We start from the raw sequence: 20,910 nt of genomic DNA on the forward strand, positions 1-20,910 counted from the left end.
ACTGTATATGAGCTCTGCGCTGGGCATTTTCACATACTTGATTATTACCCCAGCAACAAAGAAATGACGACTCGGGATAAATAATTTGCCCAAGGTCATACCAGAAGCCCAACTGGAATTGAACCCCATGTCCATCTGACACACCTCTATTCCCCTCAAACCAAAAACCACGAGAAGCCCGACCTTGTGTTTTGTGACGATGGAAGAGGAGCTGAGGTCTTGGAAAGGTGTTCGCATCTCAGCTCTGCCGTCTGTGTGGGGTCGCGGAGTCCCACCCCTCAGTAATAATCTGCAGTCACTGTTGGTTCCTCAAACAGACTGGGCTGTGTTTCTCCAGAAATCACTGTCTTTGTACCCACCCAGAACCATTTCAGGAGGCCACCATCTCAGGTCAGTTTTGAATGATCCAGGAGCTGCTGCTGCAGTCACATCGAGGTGGCTGTGTCCGTGGGAGAAAGCTGTAAAATGACACGAGATGAAACACGTGCACATGGACAGATGGAGGTCACCAAACTGAGTTCCTGACATTGCAGGCCCACGCCGAGTTCCGGAGGCAGAGGTGGCTGGTGGTCACAGTTGCTCTTAAAACCCACATTACTGCAGCCTTTTTGGCCACACGGCGTGGATGGTTGCCTGCTTTCCGACCATAGCCTGTGCCTGGAGTCAGGCCCCAGCTGACTGCACCTGACTGGCCCTTAACCACACTCATTCCTCTTCTCATTTTCATTTCCTTTCTTTCTGTTTAATCCAAAAAAATCTTAGGTGCCTACTTTGTGAGAGGCAAGGAAGTGGCCAGGTAGATTGCACATGATAATAAGTTCCCAGTTCTTCCAAAATCAATGCATTTGCGTATTTTATTAAGAACCTACCACAGGCTAAGCCCTTAACACCTTCCTACATGTTTCCTTCTTTTGACCCAGTGAGCTACATGCTAGTTCCACTTTATGGAAATGGTCACAAAACTAATAAGCAGCAGATCTAAGCTTTGAAACTCATTTTTAGATGACGCTATGAGTGGAAAGGAAGTATATGTGGGATTTTTTTTGAGACCAGACATTCCCTACTTCTTGCCTCATTCATGGACCTCACCTTGAGACCGGTCTGAAAATGTACCTGTCAAATAAGATGATGGACATCCGAGTGGTATGCAGGCAGGAGCAAGAGGGTGAGGCTGTGCTCATGCCCCCCTCCCTGCCACGAGCCACATCCTTGAGTGGCCGTCACCCATTCAAATACCCTGGTGAAAATTTTCTCTTACAGAGGATGCACCACCGCTCTGGCTCCTTCAGCTCTCCATGCCAAGTTCCCGCGGAGTTAAATCTCAAACCAGCCTTCCCTGTGAGGAAGGAAGAACCTGAGCTGAAGGGTGCCCTGGCTGGACAGGCCCCCCAAAAGGCTTTGTAGTTTGAGCTGGAGTCAGGAACTACTTACGTGCAGTGGACCATTTTGTGTTAAAAAGCATCTGTCTCCAAGAAGGCTAAGCCCCCTAAGGAAAGGCAAGTGAGTGTGGTTATTTAGATTTTAATGATCTAAGGATTTTAGTAAGTTTCAGTGACTGAAGGTAACACACCACAATCAAAGACAATTCTATCAGATTTCTTTATCCTGGCTGAGTGATTCCCTAGCTGGGGGTATGCATCAGAGTCCGTTGGAGGGCTTGTGAAAACATTGTTGGCCCCACCCACGGGGTTTCTGATTCAGTAGGTCTGAGATGGGACCTGAGAATCTGCATGTCTAACAAATTCCTGAATGAGGCTGAGGCTACTGGCCTGGGGACCACACTTGGAAAACCACTGACCATAGGTGTGGTCCCCAGACCAGCAACGTGAGTGTTACCTGGGAGTAGTTAGCAATGCGGAATCTTGAACCCCCACCCCAGACCCACCAAACCCGAATCTGTTTAACAAGATCCCTGGATGATTCCTGTACACATTAAAGATTGGAACACATCACACCAAGGTGGTGCTCCCCAGACTGGCCCGTCATAGGACTCTCTTGGAGTGTTTAAAATTCAGATTCCTAGGCTGCTCTGGTGACTTGGATTCAGATGTGGGACTATCCCAGGAATCTGATACTAACAAGCCCCCTCAGGTAACTATGATCAGGTAGGTATGGGAAACTGTTTATTTACCACACTTCTGTGTTCCTTGGGCAAGACCAAGCTGGAAAGCCAGAGAAAAACCCTCCAGGATCATGACGAGGCAGCCACTTCTCCCCCAGAAACAGGAACTTGGGGAAGGTGGCTCCTCAATGGTCTGTGATGCCGTCAGAGGAAATGAGTGGTTGTGAGAACCACAGAGCCTGCAGATGTAAGCTGGGAGCCTTAAGGACCCTGTGACAGCTCAGAGAGCTCTGGGGCATCTTCCCTGGCTGGGTTGTGCTTGAGAGGGCTGCCCAGTTGGTCTCTCAGGAGCACGGGGCTCCTGTCCCATCCCAGGTTTGCAAACTGCTGACCACAGGCAGATGCGAAGCTGCCCAAAGCGATACCGAGAGCCTCTCCCCGAAGATTCTCCCAGGCCGCGAGGGTCCTGGAGGTCCTAGGACTGAGGATGTTGGCAGACTTCCAGAAGGGCCCCCCAAAGCCCTAATCTCCAGCCAAAACATGCGTCTTAGCTGAGCCTCCATCCCAACCCTCTGATGACAGGAAACCAGTAAGTATGCTTGTTTTTATTTTCAGTGGCCTTGGGACTGTGCGGCAGGATGGTCCCCTCAGACTGGGAGTGGGCTTTATGGTTGGGGAGAAAAGCTTAAGGAGGAGGTGGAGTGGTTCTGAGGCTGTAAATAAGAGAAGTGGTTTCTGAGGGTCCCTGAAGGAACTGAGGCCTCCCCGTCCACCTCTGTCCTCTGGAGAATTATGTTGTTCCCTCCAGCTTACCTGTGTGCCCACTCTGGTCCCATCTCAGTTACCAAGTTGCTGTGTGACTTTGGGACCCTCTCTGGGCCCCAGCCTTCCATCGTCAGTGAGTAAGAGGAGTCTGGATTATAATCTGAAAACGCTTTCAGCTCTAGAGTCGTCAGTTCCTCCCAAAAGGGTGATATTTCTCAGTTGAAAGAGAGGGAGGTCTCCCTTTAGCTCAATCCAGATTCATCACTCTTAACGCCACTGCTGAGAAGTTATCTTCCGAAGCACAAACACACAAAGACGTGGATTGTAGACCCAGCTCTGCACTAACCAGCTACATGACAGCACGAGGTCGCGCTCTCTGGGCCCTGGTCCTTGTATCTGAATGGGATTCAAACCCTGCCGACCTCTCAAAGGATCAAGTGAGATGATCAAAAACCAGTTGTGGTTGAATGTCAACTATAATTGTATACATGTATATATAGTTACAAGAAGCAGAGTACAGCATTAGGAATAGAGACAGTGGAAATGGAATGGCTGTGTGCTATGTCAGAGGAGTAGTGGATAGAGGGCGGGGGTTGACACTGTGAGGGATATAAATGATAAACGTCTAACTATTACATTGTTTTGTGTACCTGAAACTAAAAAAATGTTTAAAAAAACAAACAAAAAAAACAATTGTGGGCAGTATGCTGGTCTCAGCTGCTCTTCACCAACTCTATCCACTCACCGGCCCAGGTCCCCTAGAAAGCGCCTAACGCGTGTTGAAATACTTCTCTAAGTAATGATCAGGTTTTCTCTCTTCAAAGTTGTGACCGATACCTCCTCCTTTTAGGCCTGCCCACCCCATTGTCTGCATTTTGCCCCCCAGGAGGCTTCCTGGCCAGGCCAGGAGGAGGAAGCTAGCAGAGAATGCTGGGGGCTTCCAGCCTGAGTGCAGTTCTACCTCCTTCGGACCCATCCCCCAGCTCCACCTGCAGCGGGAAGAAGTTTCTGGGTTTAGTGCAGTTGGTGATTGTGGTGACTGTCTTGCTGAAGCAGGGGAAAGGAAACTTACTGAGCACCCACTCTGTACCCGGCTCCTCTACTCCTCCCAACCCCCCCACCCCCCAGCCCTGTGGGCTCAGTATTATCCTTGATTCATAGATGAGACTCAGAAATATTACATACTGTTCCTGAGGTCTCACAGCTCCAGCCTGGTTGGTCTGAATTAATCACTCATGCTACCCAGGAAAGATCTCCCCTTGGATTTTCTTGGAGAGAGAGAGACGCTCCCAGGAGCAGCCTGTGCAGGAGCAACCTGTGGTGAAGCGACATTCAGGGCATGATAAAAGAAAAGCAGGCCCTGTCCATGCTTTTCACATGCACTATCTCTGACACCCATATGTTATGTATTGTTATCCCCATTTTTCAGATGAGGAAATGGAGGCAGAGAGGGGAAGTGGCTCGACAGCCAATCCTCCAAAGCCTTGCAAATGATCACTGTGTCATACAGCCTTCCATTCATCTTACTTTCCCCTGTGACACCAGTAACTGCTCAGTATCACCTTAGCCTGTTGTGACACCAGCCCCCAAACCCTCTCAGATCCCCATTGCCCACTTCTGACCCTAGCCATCAGTCCTGGTATGCCTGGAGTGAACTCCGTCCCGTCATTGTCCCATCACCCAGGTCAGGAAATGGTTCTGAGCAGGCCATCGGAATGATCAGCGAAGGCTGGGTGATTCGGGGCAAACTTCCGGGGAAAGATGGGGTCGAGACAGGCCCGAAGGGGAAAAAGCATATTCTCGCCAGTGGGAGGGTACGCCGCGTACACAAAGGTCCAGAGACAGAACACAGCCTGGCTGCAGCATTGTAAAGATGGACTGCAGAGAAAACGGTCCAGTTTGCAGACAGCCTTCATAGTCGGGCGCCTGGTCCTGATGGGAGGAAGCTTATTCACATGCCTCAGCAAGGCGGTCAGCAGGGTGCAGCCAGGGAGAGAGGGTGTCTCTGGGGACCAGCCCTGGAGCCACAGCTCTGCCCCCAACCCAGTATCTCTTTCAGATTTCTCTCAACGATGTGCTACTGAGAGTTCTGCTGAGGAACCATGGGAAGTCAGCCCAGCAGAGGGAAAACCCTGCCAAGCCCAAGCCCAAGCCCCTCTGTCCAAGAGCAGTACCCCATGCCTGTGCCAACAGGTAGGTGACAGGGCCCAGGACCGCCAGGCCCTCCGCAGGCACTGTGGGGCTGCACTGGGCCTCCCTGACCAGCTACTCCGACACAGCTCAAGTGTCAGTGAGTGCCTGCCTGCTGTATGCCAGGCCCTCCCCTGCGAGCCATACAGGCAGGGCCCCTGCTCCTGCGGGGCTTACATTTGCACAGTCAACATCAGACAACCAGGTAAAGTAACCATGTGAGAGAGTGACAGGTGATAATCAGGAGGGCGTCATCGTCCCCCGGGTGTCTCCCAAGGCTTGCCCCCTCCTCCAGCAGTTTATTTAGAGACTGAGCTGGCAACTAAGACCAACCCCATTTCGGTAGTTCTCCATAGCTGCCCTGTCCCTTACCGTAGGCTCTAGTCATAGGCAGCTATTGAAATGTAAGCTAAAATTAGTTTAAATGTAATACAATTATATATTCAGCTCCTCAGTCACACTAGCCACATTTCAAACGCTCAAAGCCCGTGGCTCCCTTAATTGGCAGCACAATTATAGAACATTTCCATCATCACAGGAAGTTCTACGTGGACAGAGATGCGCCAGTCTCTCCTCTTATCCCGAGAGGTGCTGTGAAATGCTTGAAGCAAAATTACAGCTGTGGCAAATGGAAAAAATTAGCATACACAATGCCTGTGCTGAACCTAGACCAGTGGTTTTCTAAGATCGTCCTGACTAAAACTAATTTTTAGGACAGTTAGACAATCAAAATAAATTCTGATATTTCCATGTCAAAACTATAGTCCTCGGTTTGTTTCTCATTCCCCAAAATAGCCCCACAAGTCCCTTCTCAAATCACATCCTGATTTGGGGTTTGATAGTTGATGTATTCGTCAGAGTCCTCCAGAGAAACAACCACAGAACCAATGGGGTGGGGTTGGGGTATGTGTGTGTGTAGGCACAGAGGTAATTTATTTTAAGAAATGGACTCATACAGTTGTGGGGCTGGCAAGCCTGAAATCTGCAGGGCAGGCCAGCAGGCTGGAGAGCCAGGGAGGGTCGATGCTGCAGAATTCCAGAGCCGAGTCTGGAGGAGAATTCCCACTTCCGCAAACGGCCTCAGTCTGTTACTCTTAAAGTCTTCAGCTGCTTGGAAGAGGCCCACCCCCATTATGGAGGTTGATCTGCTTTATTCAAAGTCTGCTGATTTAAGTGTTAACCTCATCTAAAAAATACCTTCACAGCAACATCTGGACTGGTGTTTGGCCAAATATCGGGGTACTGTGGCCTAGCCACATTGAGACATAAAATTCACCATCACAGATAACAAGATTACCCCACACCAAGCAGCGCTTTTACGAGGAAGCGCTGTGTACACATTTTAACAGAACTAGGAGACTGCAGAGCCAGGTGTCTGCACAGCGGTGTCTGGCAAGAGCTGTCCCCAATCGGAAAACTCCCCTGCAATAGCTGGGGCTCCCTTCCCACACCTCAGCCCCGTGTCCTCATCTCCCTGACAATAGCCTCTTCAGGCCCGACAGGCATCGAGGCCCTTGGCCCTGCAGGATGCCTGATGGGGAGGCAGCTGCCTTCTTTTAGCCACTCGGTCTGCGCCAAGAGCCTGGGGCCTAGCAGACCCAGCAGGAAGAGACCTGGAAACCACACAGACCTCCATCTCGTTTCCTCTGAATGTAGCCACAGGCAGCAACCCCAAGGCTGCTCTGAGTCATGCCCAGGCTGCCGAGGGGGGCGGGGGGGTGCCCCCCTGCAGGTGACCTGAGGCCCTCCCTACCTGCAGGACCTGAGGGGAACATTGTTTCCCCCTCTGTCAGGGTCTCCAAGGGAATGATGGGCCTTGGTAGGTCTACCTCTGGTCCCAGCAGAAGCATGGATTTTGGACAACCCCTCCCATGAGTCATTGGTGTCCATCAGTCTTGCATCTGTCCCAAATCTAAGGCTCTACCACGTGCCAGGCCTTGTACAGGACCAGGCTTCCCAGCAGTGAACAAGATAGGCTCAGTCTCTGCCTGCAGGGACTGTCAAGTCCCAGAAACAGGTGCTTAACCAATAATCAATTACAGTTGTGTTGGATTTTGGCAACAGTGTGTGTTAAGGGACTCTGACCGAGGGTATGCACTGAGGGGTTCATCAGGGAAGGCTTCCCAAAGGAAGGGTCATTTCTTCCAGGGCATGAAGGATGAAGGAGAGTGAGCCAGGTGGAGGGGGCCAATCGAGGGGACAGCACATGCGGCTCCGTGGCTCCTAGGGGCGCAAAGCCAGGCCTTCCGGGAAGGGAAGGGGCCTTTCCTGGCCACCTGGTTCCACCCTTGTCAGAGAACGCCCTCCACGAGCCTTGCTTGTGTCATTATTCTGGCATCAGGCATTTCCCTGCACCGTGGGATGGCCAGGCCCTGTGCTGCAGACAGTTCCGAGGAGAGTCCCCTGGGCTCTGAGGAGCTCTGTCCGGGGTCACCGTGGGGATCTCCATGTATGTCTGGAGAGACATATTGGAACCAGTGTGAGATGCGTGTGGGAGGGGTGCTGGTGGGAGCCCAGACTCCGCTAGACCTCATGTCTGGAGGGAGGGCTGATCAAGAGGGTGACCATCTCTGTCTCCATCCAGAGAGGAGCAAGGCCACAGCCGTAGCTCTGGGCAGTTTTCCAGTAGGCGAGCAGGCAGAGCTGTCACTGAGACTGGGGGAGCCACTGACCATCATCTCTGAGTAAGTCCTTCCACAGGCACTGGGTGGGGTGCTCTGCTCCCTGCTCCTGATACCTGAAGACGCACTGATGGGAGAAGGGGCCCCTCCCTCCAGGAGAAAAGAGCATGGCCTTTGGTGCTGTGCTTCCACCTGGTCCTCAAGGTGGGATTTCAGGCAGCTTGACACACCTGCAGGGAGAAGCAGTGGGTGGACAGCTGATGGCCCCTGAGTATGCCATCTACCACCCAAGAGGTACCTGCCTGTCTGGTGCAAGGATGTCTGGGAAATTCAGGTGGGATCCAGTATGGAGGGTCCCTGTAAATCCTACAAGAGCCGTTTCTGGGCCTTGAACCTTCTGAGAGGAGTCCCCTCCTTTCTTTTTGCAGGGATGGAGACTGGTGGACAGTGCTGTCGGAGGTCTCAGGCAGAGAGTACAGCATCCCCAGCGTCCATGTGGCCAAAATCTCCCATGGGTGAGTTCCCACCCCAGGTCCTGCCTTAGGGGACTTGGCTGTGTAGTCCTTTATGCCCAGTCCTGTGTTGATCAAAGCTGGGGACAGATGAGAATCAGGCCCAGGCCCTGCCCTCAGGTGGAACAGACAGCTAACATTCTCACATCTTCCCGTGAGACTTGGGAGACCAGAGGACAGACTCCGGCAGGAAAGTGGTGGTGGAGAATCCTGGAAGGGACTTGCCGATGGGAGCAGCCTGCATAAATGTCCTGAGGCAAGAAAACGAGGGGCTGGCTCCCCACATGATGGGCCTGCCTTTCCGAGAGGTGCCTCCCAGGGAGGGCCAGGCATGGGACACAGGGTCTCTTACCAAGCACGAGCCATCTCTCACCAAGAGTGAGTGACCAAAGAAACTGACTCCAGAGCGAATTCTATGCCAGGAGAGAGATAGGAAGTGCACTGCCTTTCCGTGGGATCCACCTGAATCAGGAATGTGTCCCTGTGTATATACACTGCTGTGATAGCTGCTTTTCAGTTCTTAGAGAAAGTGTGGCTCCAGAACTGGATGACATCCCTGTTCTGAGGCTTGCTGTGTGTCTGGCTGGTGAAAATGACACGTGTCCTCACACAGAGGTTGTCTGCAAGCCGGCTGAAGCCCACCTTGCCACGTGTTTCCTGGTGCCCTGGGCCTCCTGGCTGGAGGTTTTACATCCACAGCGTGGCACTAAGTTTAAGCCAAGGAAACACTGACTACCTCCCGTAGCGCCTTCCCTGCCACTCCTTCATTTACGTCCTCAGTTTTCACAGACATATGATAATTTCCATAAGTCAACCAGAATGACTTATTTACTATACAACTAGGCTAAGTTTGCTGCTGGCACCAAGCAAATCGCAGCTTCTCTAATTTATTTACTTGGAATCAACTCAACCCTGACGCTGGCTTTGACTGTGGAATTTCACAAAATGACAGGGAGGCAGCCATTTCCATCCAATCAGCTTCTGTAGGCTTTGCTGGGACCACAGGGCATGACCCTGGGGACTTAGGAGGCTGATGACTAGTGAACTGAAAAATTCCTGCCAGACTACCCTGAACTGCCCGTTGCCGTTAAGTCCTTCTCGGGCATGTATAGGTGAGAGATTAAGTGAAAAGAGGAAAGAAAACATGGAATCCGAGGAATCAAAATTCCAGCATGGAAAGAGGCACTGAGGGGTAGGATTGTGGAAGAGCTGTGCTTTGGGGGGCATGGATGGTGATTGAAGGGCTGCATGTTTTCTTCCAAAATTTTAGAAGGTCGTCAACATTTAAGCTCCAACCTTTCTGTCCACAAATAAACTTTAATAATAGTTAGATTTCAGTGATAATGAATAAAGGCTCACCTGCATACCTTTGGCTACAAAGTTAAACTTTAAAATGCTCAAATAAAATATTTACTAAAATTCAAACAAAAAAAACAAAAAGAAAAACTGGGCAATTCTTGGAAAGGTGAAGGCTTGGAAAAGTGAGAGGATAGCATAGGGGTGCTGGGGGACCTGGGCAGTGAGAGGAGGCCAGGGTCACCCAGTTTGCCCCCAGCTCCCTGGACCCTTGGGAATGAGGTCTCCAGGCAGAAAAGCCTGGGACTGACCCCATGAGGTTGTCCTCCTGGAACCAGGACCAGAAGGGCAAACCTGGGAGCCCTTTGAGACTTGAGGCCAGTTCTTCATGGTACACGTGGAACTCTGAGCCCCAGAGAGGGAAGACGGGTTCCTTTAGAGTCTTGGCCCATCCACCCCCAGGGTGACTCCTGTTCCCCTCTCTGCTTCTCCTCCAGGTGGCTGTATGAGGGTCTGAGCCGGGAGAAAGCTGAGGAACTGCTGCTGCTGCCTGGGAACTGTGGAGGGGCCTTTCTCATCCGGGAGAGCCAGACCAGGAGAGGTGGGTAAGCTCAGCCCCGCCCCAGGCTTGTCCCTTAAATGCCACGAGCCAATGTGTGATGTGACTTGGGGATAGAGGTCGGAGGCCAGGTGCAAAGGGCTGGAGTACCTGGACTTAGAGTCGGCCAGTCTGGCTGACAGATCACCATGTTGCTGCCATGAACACCATCAGCAACGGAGCAATAACCTGCATTTATTTCTAACAGTGGGTATGAATGGCCCACAGTAGGGATCCAGGCTCAGCCAACACTTCACAACTAGGACTTGTAATAGAGCATAGTCGCAGGATTTCCCTGCCCTGACAGCAATGATTCCTCCTTCCCCAAGACACATGATCCTGATCTCCTGGCAAAAAGTTGCCAAGGCCTCTGACAAGGCAGTAAGAGCCAAAAACAATAACCCATTAGAAGTCACCTTGTGACCTCTCTGCTGTTCAGATGGGGAAACAGGCCTGAAAAGGTGTAGGGACGTGTTACATTGCACATTCATAGGGGACTTCTCCCACCTCAGGTGCAGGGCTTTTGCAAACAAAACACAAAGTTAATGTAGTCTGTCTCTGATTCCCCCGCCTCCCTCTGAGCTGCCATCTTAAGTCCCTTACAGCAGGGACAGCGAGTGGCAGCACCCACATTTGTTAGGCCCTTTCCGTGTCTTCAAACAACCCTGTGGGGGTTGTTCTTCCATTGTCCCCATTTTACAGATGAGGAAATTGAGGCTTAGAGAAGAAAAACAGTTTGCTTGGGGAGACACAGCTAAGAAGTGCAGAGCTGGCATTCAAACCCAGCCAAGGTTCACTTCACTTCCAACACCCGAGAAAGGCCCACATGTGACAATAATGGTGGAACTGTAAGCACAGTAGTGGACTGGGGGGAGATATTTAGGAGTGAAGACCAGCCTTCTGTGCTCACCCTAACTTAACCAACTGTGATGGGTTCTCCAGGTCCTTTGCTCTCTCCTCAGCCTCCCACCTGAGACCCTCTAGCAAGTCCTTACCTTTCCTCCCCTCCTTTGAAGAGCTCCCTGAGCTGACTTCTCCCAGCCCCTCCTGCTATTTTCTAGGCGGCATCAGCATCCCACCTTCATACACACCCAGAGGCTTTCTGGGGTGGGGGCCTGGTCCGAGCGCAGCAGCTGCAAACAGGAAACCACAGCAGTGGTGCTGATTGGGGCAGGGGCACTGCAGACAGGGCCCCGGTGAGCTTTGAAAGCCACAGGAAGTGCTTCGTGCTCAGCTCCCTACCCCCATCTCTGGCCTGGTTCAACCCCAAGAGCACAGTGACCAGCTGTGGGGACAGAGTCCCAGAGAGCAGTTCCCAGGCTCTCGGCCTCATGTGGAAAGGTGCTGGCTCGGGTCGTAGATGGCCGTCAGCTGTAACCAGTTAGCCATTGGCCGCTAAGATAACTGCCATGGCTGAGCTAGCAAGTACGGATTGCAGTTGGCAAGGGGTTGGTTGGTTGGCAGAGAAGCGGACGGCAGATTGCGGCTCCTGCTTCCTGTGTCTCCAACCCAGCCGCCAGCAAGACTATAGTGGTATGAACCCCCTCTCCATGGCTCCGTTGGTGTTCCTTTTTGGCCTCACCCTATCCTGTGTTCTTGTGCGGGGAGCGGGGCCAGAGTCCCCATATGACACCAGCCCTTATCGCCACTCTGCCCCTTTCCTAAAAAGGCACATATACAAGGGGAAATAGCTGAGAAATAAAGGAGACAGCAGATAGGGATTCGCATTGTGACTGGGATTAAGGTTAGATTTGACTCGGAACTCTTCCATGGCCAACACCAAAAGGGGATAGATGAGAATGCAGCTCTCAGGATCAGAAAAGGAAGAGGTTTGCCAATTCTGCAGGAAAAGCGAAGGCTTCCCCGGTACTAACTTCTGATCTCTCATCCGGGCTTCTTTTTGGACAGTTTATCAAACTGCAAACCATGACTCATCCGTGGGCCAAGCAATCAGTTTAGTTCAGTGGGTCTCCAACCTGGGTGGGCATCAGTGTCACCTGGAGGGCTCGTTAGAACAAACGACTGGCCCCAGGCCCGGCAGTTCTGATTTGGTAGGTGTGGGGCAAGGCCCGAGAATTCGCCTCTCCAACAAGTTCACAGGAGATGCTGCTGCTGCTGCTGCTGCTGCTGGCCTGGGGACCCCACTTTAAGAACAGCTGGCTGATCTCTACCTTGGCTACTACGTGTTGGGATCGTGTAGAGGAGCTGGACCCACTCACAAAGTTTCTGGTTTAATGGGTCAGGGGTGTAGCCTGGGCCCTGGAATCTGCAAAAGCCCCAGGTGATTCTGAGGTCGAAACCCAGGGCCCTCTCGTTCGGATTTAGTGGATCTGGACCAGTGAGTGAAGTGAAATACAGCAGAAAACATCAGGGTTCATCACTGGGGTTGGGGAAAATATTGCTTCATCAAACTTTTGTTTGTGTCCTGGGTCATAGTGTAAAGTTTCATACTGTGGTTTATGGTCAAAAAACTGTTTGATACCGCAGCTCTAGGGGCCCGCGTGATGTCCTAGAGCAGGGGTTCTCAGACTCGAGTGTATAGCAATTGTCGGGGGAACTTTTTGACCGGGCAGACACTTGGGCCCCACCTCACACCTATCGAATCGCACTGCTGGGTGCAGAGGTCGAAAATCTGCTTCTTCACAAGCTCTCCAGATGGTTCTTATGTTCTTTGAAGTTTGAAAACACACTTTCAGTCTAGGGAACCCAGAATAAGTAGTAAGAGACAATGTGTTTTATGTTTACACAATGCATCTTGTTATATATAACAGAGGCTAGCTGTTGACTGAGTGAGTGAGTGGTATCAGGACCAGCTTTTCTCTGGCCTAAGGTCCAGATGTATCTCTGTGAAGGGAATTCTGTAGGGACTTCAAGCCAGTGTGTGGAACAAGGATGAAGACCTGGGGCCTGCAAGCTCCCAAGAACCCTACTCAGCGTCTGGAAAAGGGAGGGGAAAGCGCCCCCCACCACCACCATTTCCCTAGAGTCTATATAAAAGGAACAGCACGAGCAAAGGACCAGGGGCCTGATAAGCATTATTGGGTGCTTGCTACGTGCCAGATCCTGCTAAATGGTTTCCCTGCTTCACCACCTGAATCCTTGTGGCCATCTGGTCAATGATTATCTCCTTTACAGATGAAGAAACAGATCTGAGAGGTCAAATAATGTGCTTAGGACACAGCTAGTGAGCATAGGGCATAGGGATGTTATAGTACGTGACCCTGTGTGCAATTTGAACCCAGGAAGTGTGAGTTAAAAAGGAAATGACCTGGATGTAACTGGAAGAGAACAGGAGGTATTTGGGACTGGCCAGAGCATGCAGTGAGAAGGAACAGCAGGACACCAGGCACACAGGCCACTCACAGAGAGCCTTGTGAGCGACCGGTCCTCCCAGTGGGGTTGACAGCCCCACATGGGTTTGACAGAGCTTATTACCCTTGAGCCTACCAGCCCCGTCCTCAGTAGCTACCCCTCCTGGTTCTAGCAACTGTGGTGACAGTGGCCAGGGTGGGTGCCTGAGGAACCATGCAGAGGATGTAGGGACTTGGTCACTTAGGTTAGCTGGGTTGGCTGGCCTCTCGGGCCTGTTCTCAGATATTTAGTCCTTTGCCAACCACAACGCCTTTTCAGGGTCACAGCACAGATCCAGAAGAGACTCTTCTTAAAGGTACAGAGGTCAAGGGGCCTCCAGAATCAGGTAGAGAGCAAGGAAAAGGAAGCAGGGACTCTATTCCACACTTCTCAGAGTATATTGTTTTTGTATCCTATAGCCTTGCTAAACTCACCTATTTGTTCTAGTAGCTTTTTTGTAGATTCCTTAGAATTTTCTACATACATGATCAAATTATTTATAAATACAGTTTATTTTTCAATCCATATACCTTTTGTTTTTCTTGCCTTATTACACTACCTAGGACCTCTAGTACAATGAGTGAAGTGGTGAGAGAACAGTTTTGCTTTATTCTCAGTGTCAAAAAAATTCCCAGAGGTGTGGAAAAAGATTTTATTCAGGTGAAACAGTTTGCAAACCAGGAAAACACAGGCTCCAGTGGAAACTGAAAGTGTGCTCTGCCAAGATAAAGGGGAGGCCACCTTTTATGGAGAAGGTTCCTAATTGGTCCAATTTTATGCAAATGAGTTTTCCAAATTCTACATACCTGATCGGTCAGTATCATGCATTCTGATTGGTTGGTATAAATGCAAATGAGGATATAATTGTGCAGTTCTGACTGGATGGGACAGATCTCAGTACATTGGTCAAAAGAGGAACCTGGGGCTTCCCAGCAGTGATTGACTCGGTATAAACAAGCAGGGCATAGTGTGAAAAGCCAAGAATTCAATCTGAGGTTCTTCCCAGTATACAGAGTATGTGAGGACCCCTGTCGGCAAATGGGCCCTCGGTTGACCATGGGGAGTCCATTTCAACAGATAAATTCCTTCTCAGGGTCCACATCAATCTTAACAGGAAAACTTCAGCATTTCCCATTAAAGTATGATATTACTCTAGATTTTTCAGATGCTCTATGTTGGGTTGAGAGGATGTACCTTTCTGTGGCATGCAGAATAATAGCCCCCCGAAAGATATTCAGGTTCTAATCCCTGGAACCTGTGAAGTAAATTTATAGATGTAATTATTTTGAGATGATATTATCATGGATTATCCAGATAAACCCAATGAAATCACAGGCATCTTTGCAAGAGGGAGGCAGGAGAGTCAGAGTTTGAGAGAGATTGGCATCTGCCATGCTGCTGGCTTTGAAAATGGAGAAAGGGACCATGAGCTAAGGAATGCAGGTAGTTTCTAGGAACTTGAAGGCAAAGAAATTGATTCTCCTGTAGAGCCTGCAGAAGCAACATAGAACTGCTGACACATTGATTTGAGTTCAACAGTTTAGTGGCTTAAAACAACACAGATTTACAGTTCTGGAGATCATAAATCTGAAATGGATTTCACTGAACTTGCAGTAGGAAACATTACACCTTCTATTCATAGTTTTCTGTTTTTTGGAAGGGTTGGTGTTGAATTTTGTCAAATTGATTTTTCTGCGTTTCTCCAGGTGATCATATTTGTCTCCTTTATTCTACGAATACAGTGAATTACACTGCTGTTCAATTTTAGATCAACCTGTATTCCTGGGATAAAGCCAATTTGGTCATAATGTATTATCCTTTTTATTTTGCTGGATTCAGTTTGCTAACAGTTTTTAAAGAATTTTTTAAATCTATGTACATGAGGGATATTGGTCTATTGGTTTTTTTGTAATGTTCTTGTCTGGTTTTTATATCAAGGTAATGCTAGCCTCATAACCTGGGAGGGGAAGTGTTCCCTCCTCTTATATTTAAGAGTTTGTGTAAAATTGGTATTATTTCTTTTTTTTTAATTAAAGTTTATTGGAGTGAAAATTGTTAGTAAAGTTGCATAGATTTCAGCTGTACACTTCTGTATTACATCATCTATAAATCCCACTGTGTGTTCACCACCCAGAGTCAGTTCTCCCATCACCATATATTTGGGTATTATTTCTTTTGTAAATGTTTGATAGAACTCACTAGTGAAGCCATCTGGACTGCTTTTTTTGTGGAAAGTTTGAAAATTATGAAACTAATTTCTGTAACAGATATAAGGCTATTCAAAATTTCTATTTCTTGTGTCAGTTTTGGTAATTTGTCTTGTAAGGAATTGTCTCTCATCCAAGTTGTAGAATTTACATATTCTTAATAAAGTTGCTGGTAATGTGCTCTTATTACTCTTTTTAATGTGGGTAGGATCTATAGTGATGTCCCCCTTTCATTCCTGGTATTGGTAATTTGTGTGTTCTTTTTTTTTCTTTCTTTCTTGATCAATCTAGTTTGAGGTTTATCAATGTTATCAATCTCTTCAAAGAACAAGCATTTGGTTTGATTTTTCTCCATTGTTTTCCATTTTATTTTTGCTTTGTCTTTGTTTCTTTCTACTTAATTCTTTTTCTAGCTTCTTAAGGTGGAAGCTTAATTTATTTTATACCTTTCTTCAATTGTAAGCATTTAAAGCTACAACTGTAGCTTAGCTGTACTGACTTAGCTGATTTAGCTGAACTCACAAATTTTTGTTTTATTTAAAAATATTTTCTAATTTTGCTTGTGATTTCTTCTTCGATCCCTGTTATTTCCAAGTATTTGGGGATTGTGCAGGTATCTTTTTGTTATTATAATTTATAATTTCATTCTGTTGTGGTCAGAGAACATACCTTTAATGATCTCAGTCTTTTTTAAATTTGTTTTTATGGCCCAGTCTATAGTCTATCTCGAATATTTCATGTGTTCTTAAAAGAAAATTTGTATTGTTGATGGTTGCAGTATTCTGTTTATTAACTCAAGTTGGTTGATTGTATTGTACAAGTCTTGTATATCTTTCTTGATTTTCTGTCCTATCTCAAGCACTGAGAGAGGAATGTTGAAATCTCCAGTTATAATTATGGATGGCTATTTTTTCTGTTAATATTGTCCGTTTTGCTTCATATACTTTGAATTTCTGTAGTTGGGTGCATACAAATTCAGGATTTTTATGTCTTGATATGTCCCTCATATCTCTGGTAATATTCATGGTCTTGAATTCTACTTGGATACCATTATAACCATTCCAGTTTTCCTGTGATTAATGTTTGCGTAATACATTCTTATTTACTTTTAGCCTGCATTTTAATATTCAAAGTGTGTTTATCATATAGTTGGGTCTTACTTTTTAAAATCCAATTTGAAAATCTCTGCCTTTTAATTGGAGTGTTTAGATCACATCAAAATAAATGCTTCCTAAAACTGAGCAATGCCTGTGGTTTGGGATTCACTCCTGCCTTTTTGTTGGCATTCCACAGGGAAAGGTTAAGTGACAGGGTCAGTGCCTTTTCCTTCTTCCAGGTTCTCTGACACAGTTTTCTCATTTGTAAAGTGGGCATAATTGTACCTACCTCATAAGGTGGTTATGAGAATTAGATGAGATAATCCATATAGAGCACATAGTAAGCACTCAATAAATGAAAGCCACAGATAGCTTTAGATCATTAAATTATAGCAATAACAGAATATTATTTCACTAAGCACCCTCTTCCCATTTGGCTTTGATGAAGTATTGACTTAAGAAATGAATCCCACTTTAGAGTTACCAAGTGCTCCCAGATGTATCCTTATCTGCTGGAAACTCTTAGAGGCCTGTATATTATGATTTTACATTGTCTTTTTTCTCTGTTCATTTTTCAACTATGTGCTTTCCTTGTCTAGTCAAGTCTTTTTGTAAAAATTAAAATTTTTGTTGAAAGCTGTCAAACTGTATACTTTAAACGTGTGCATTTTATTATAGCAAAACTGGAAAAATTCTGTCACATACATCAATGTATATAAATATATAGGTTAAAGATTAATAAGCAAACCAATATCCAGGGGCCCACTTACCAGCTTAAGACATTGTACAACAATCCTTTTGAAGCCCCTTCCATGATTCAGTTAGTCATTCAGTTATTTTCTTCATAGCTCTGCCATACATGTATCTCTATGCAATAGTCACGACTGCCTTTGACCTTTATGTAAGTAAATCACATTGAATGTATGCTTCAGTGACTTGCTGCTTCTGCTTGTTATTTTTAAGGTTTATTTGTGCTTATATGTGTAGTGGTTATTAACTTTTATTGCTGTGTAGTATTACATTCTATAATGCACCATTCTATTGCGTGCATATGGGCTATTTGCAGCTTTGGGCTTTTCCAAACAATGCTGCTATGAATATTCTTGTTCGTGCATTTCCAAGGTAACATGCTGGGGTGGCACTGCTGGGCTCTGAGGTATGTGCACATTCCACTGTTTAATGCCACCTGTTTCCCAAGTGGCTTGTACTAATTCATCTTTCCACCAGCAGGATAAGAGAGTTCCTATTTTCCACATCCTTACTGACATCTATTGACACATTTTCCACATTCTAACACTTCTGCCCACTTGAGTCTTTATAATAACAGCCAACATTTAATAGTCACTTAAATTGTGCTAGACTCTGTACTGAGGGCCGTGTGCATCATCTCATTTCATCCTCACGAGAGCCCTATCTATGATGAATGTGGGGTCATTTATGACCCAGACAGCAAGTCTTTGTCCGTCCCCTGCCCACTTCCCTTCCGTCTGGGCCCATGGCCATTCTCTGTGGCCACCTCATCTCTTCTTCCTCCCAACCTGGGTGGGGCTGGGTCCCAGCAGGGCCCCAGTCTCACCTTGGACCCTTTCCTCCTCAGGCTGTTATTCCCTGTCCATCCGCCTCAGCCGCCCTGCATCCTGGGACCGGATCAGACACTACAGGATCCAGCGCCTTGACAATGGCTGGCTGTACATCTCACCACGCCTCACCTTCCCCTCACTCCAGGCCCTGGTGGACCATTACTCTGGTATGGCCTTTCCCCGCCTCTGTGAGAGTAGATGGGACTGTGGGGTCTTGGGGGAGCAGACAGTGTGCCCTTATGATACTTTACCTGCTCAAGAACATCCAGACAGATGGAAGAGGGGCCACCCCTATCTTCATGCCAGTCCCCGTGCCAAGAAACACAGGCTGGGAGCCGTCTTCACCCCATGCCCTGACAGCACAGACCTCCTGTGTGAGCGCAGTGAGCGCAGTCACTCACCCACCGCTGTGGTTCTGAGGCAAAGCCCCCAGTGGCAGGCACAGTTCTCTCCCAAGAAACCAGGCCCAGAGCTATTGCTGTTGTGGAATTCAGTTGATTCTCAGAATTTTCTGGTGCTTGTCCTCCAGTAACAGGCACTGGAGGATGTAGTCACTAGGGCACAGTGTCAAGGAGCAGAGAGGAAAACGGGGGAAACTGATCAGGGCTTTTCTGAAGGGTTGCTCACGCAGTAGATACTGACAGTACAAGTAGAGATTGAACATTCCTTAGCTTTCTTCTTTTTTTTTTAAATTGGAGAACAGTGTGTTTCTCCAGGGCCCATCCGCTCCAAGTCGTCATCCTTCAATCTAGTTGTGGAGGGCGCAGCTCAGCTCCAAGTCCAGTTGCCGTTTTCAATGGTAGTTGCAGGGGGCACAGCCCACCATCCTATACAGAAATTGAACCGGTAATCTTGTTTTTAAGAGCTCGCGCTCTAACCATCTGAGCCATCCGGCCGCCCCAGCTTTCTTCTTCTTGAAGCACTTTCCTAGCCAGAAACGGGGCTCAGAAAGGCCCATCAACTTACCCCAAATCATAGTAAATTAAGTCTCCCAAAACCTAGCCCAGAATGACCTGACTGCATCTCAGCCTCCAGGAGACCAACAGCTTGGGGCTCTTGCCCTGTCACTTTTTAGACCATGCCCCCACGTGCCAAGTGTGTAAAGCTGTCGGGGTAAGGGTGGGGGCTGTGATCAGCCAGGTTAGTGTTCTGGGTGTCCCCCGCAGAGCTGGCAGATGACATCTGCTGCACCCTCAAGGAGCCCTGTGCCATGCGGAGAGCGGTCCTAGTCCCTGGCAAGGACATCCCCCTACCTGTGACTGTGCAGAGGACACCCCTCAACTGGGAAAAGCTAGACAGGTAAGAGAACCCCTGGAACATGAAGGCAGGACTGAGGTGGAAGGCCTCCGCCGGGGAACCCAGAATGAGCCTGTCACCTTCAGGGACACTGGGGGGCCAGTGAGCATTGGTTGAGCTCACAGAGGCCAGCCCCGGTCAGCAGGTGTGTAGGGGGGCTGGCAGGGAGGAAAGCGGCCATGGACACGGGGCCTGCGTGGACACCACGGCGGCCAGCATGGAAGGGAGGTCAGGCAACGTGGGACAGAAGAGACAGCCCCAGTCCTGAGTGGAGAAGTCAAGCTGGGATTTGATATGACAGGGAACAAGGAGCCATGAGTTTTCCAGCACGAGTGACGTGAAAAACGGGGAACCGTGTGGTGGGTGCAGGGAGAATGAGGCTCTTTGACCCGGCTCTTTTCCCCCTGCACAGCTCCCTCTTGTTCTCTGAAGCGTCTGCCACAGGGGAGGCATCTCTCCTCAGCGAGGGGCTCCGGGAAGCCCTCAGCTCCTACATCAGCCTGACCGACGATATCTCCTTGGACGATGCCAAAGCCCCAAGCAGAGGCCGAAAGGGGAACCAAGGCTGCAGCACCTAGAATCCAACTCAGCTCAGCCTGACTGAACACCCCACAGGCGAGACTGTGCACTGAGTGAGGGGAGGGCAGGGACAGAGGCACATTCAGGGTCCCCCCGTATCCTCTGCTTCCTCTCAGCCCTAAGAAGTCACTAACGTCTTCCATAAGCAAACAGCCATGTAGAGTGATTGAATGGAAAGTTGCTTCTTAAAAAAAAGTCACTAAGCTCTTCCCAGTGCCATGACCCCACCTGCAACCTCTAGTTCAAGTACAGACCAGCTGAGAGTGGGGCCAGAGCTCCCAAGAGGTTAACCTTCCTCTGGGGTCGGATGTCGTGCCTGATTTTGGGATTTCCAGTACCACCTTTCGCCCCTGCCAGCCAAGTCCCATTCAAACCCCTCCTCCCACTGCTAACCAGCCTCACCCACAAGGTAGAAACCACCACCAGCATCAAAGAAGAAAAAATCATTTAAAGAATAGTTACACGTCTCACTTGGACGACTACTATACCTTAGAAGGTAGGGCTGTGGCCTAGAAGGGACTGGAAAGCAGAGGGGTGGATGGTTCACCACAGCAACAGAACCTGGGCTGTCCTGCCTCCCCCTGACACCAGAGCAAAGAGAAGGACGTCTGACAGTCCAGGTTCTCAAATGTCCCCATCTAACCCCTTCTTTGGACAGTTGTAGCTCTCAGATCTGTTTCATTTTGTGGCCTATCATCATTCAGACCTGGCCAAGCCTTAACCAGCTGCAGTGCCTTGCCATCTTGTGGCCAAATA

General features: G+C 48.7%; 1 protein-coding gene across 1 annotated transcript; it reads left to right on the plus strand.

Annotated features, from left to right (window-relative positions):
• Positions 1–79: 79 nt before the first annotated feature.
• On the plus strand, positions 80–20,306 carry SLA2 (Src like adaptor 2). Its single transcript, XM_019732678.2, is given in 9 exon segments — positions 80–2,651; positions 4,887–5,020; positions 7,602–7,701; positions 8,067–8,153; positions 9,944–10,047; positions 18,297–18,446; positions 19,446–19,578; positions 19,988–20,111; positions 20,114–20,306. Coding segments are annotated over 8 exon segments (855 nt in total). The 5' UTR covers positions 80–2,651; positions 4,887–4,929; the 3' UTR covers positions 20,180–20,306.
• The last annotated feature ends 604 nt before the right edge of the window (positions 20,307–20,910 follow it).

The sequence above is a fragment of the Rhinolophus sinicus genome, linkage group LG13 (assembly GCF_036562045.2).
Source record: "Rhinolophus sinicus isolate RSC01 linkage group LG13, ASM3656204v1, whole genome shotgun sequence".
Taxonomy (NCBI): Eukaryota; Metazoa; Chordata; class Mammalia; order Chiroptera; family Rhinolophidae; genus Rhinolophus; species Rhinolophus sinicus.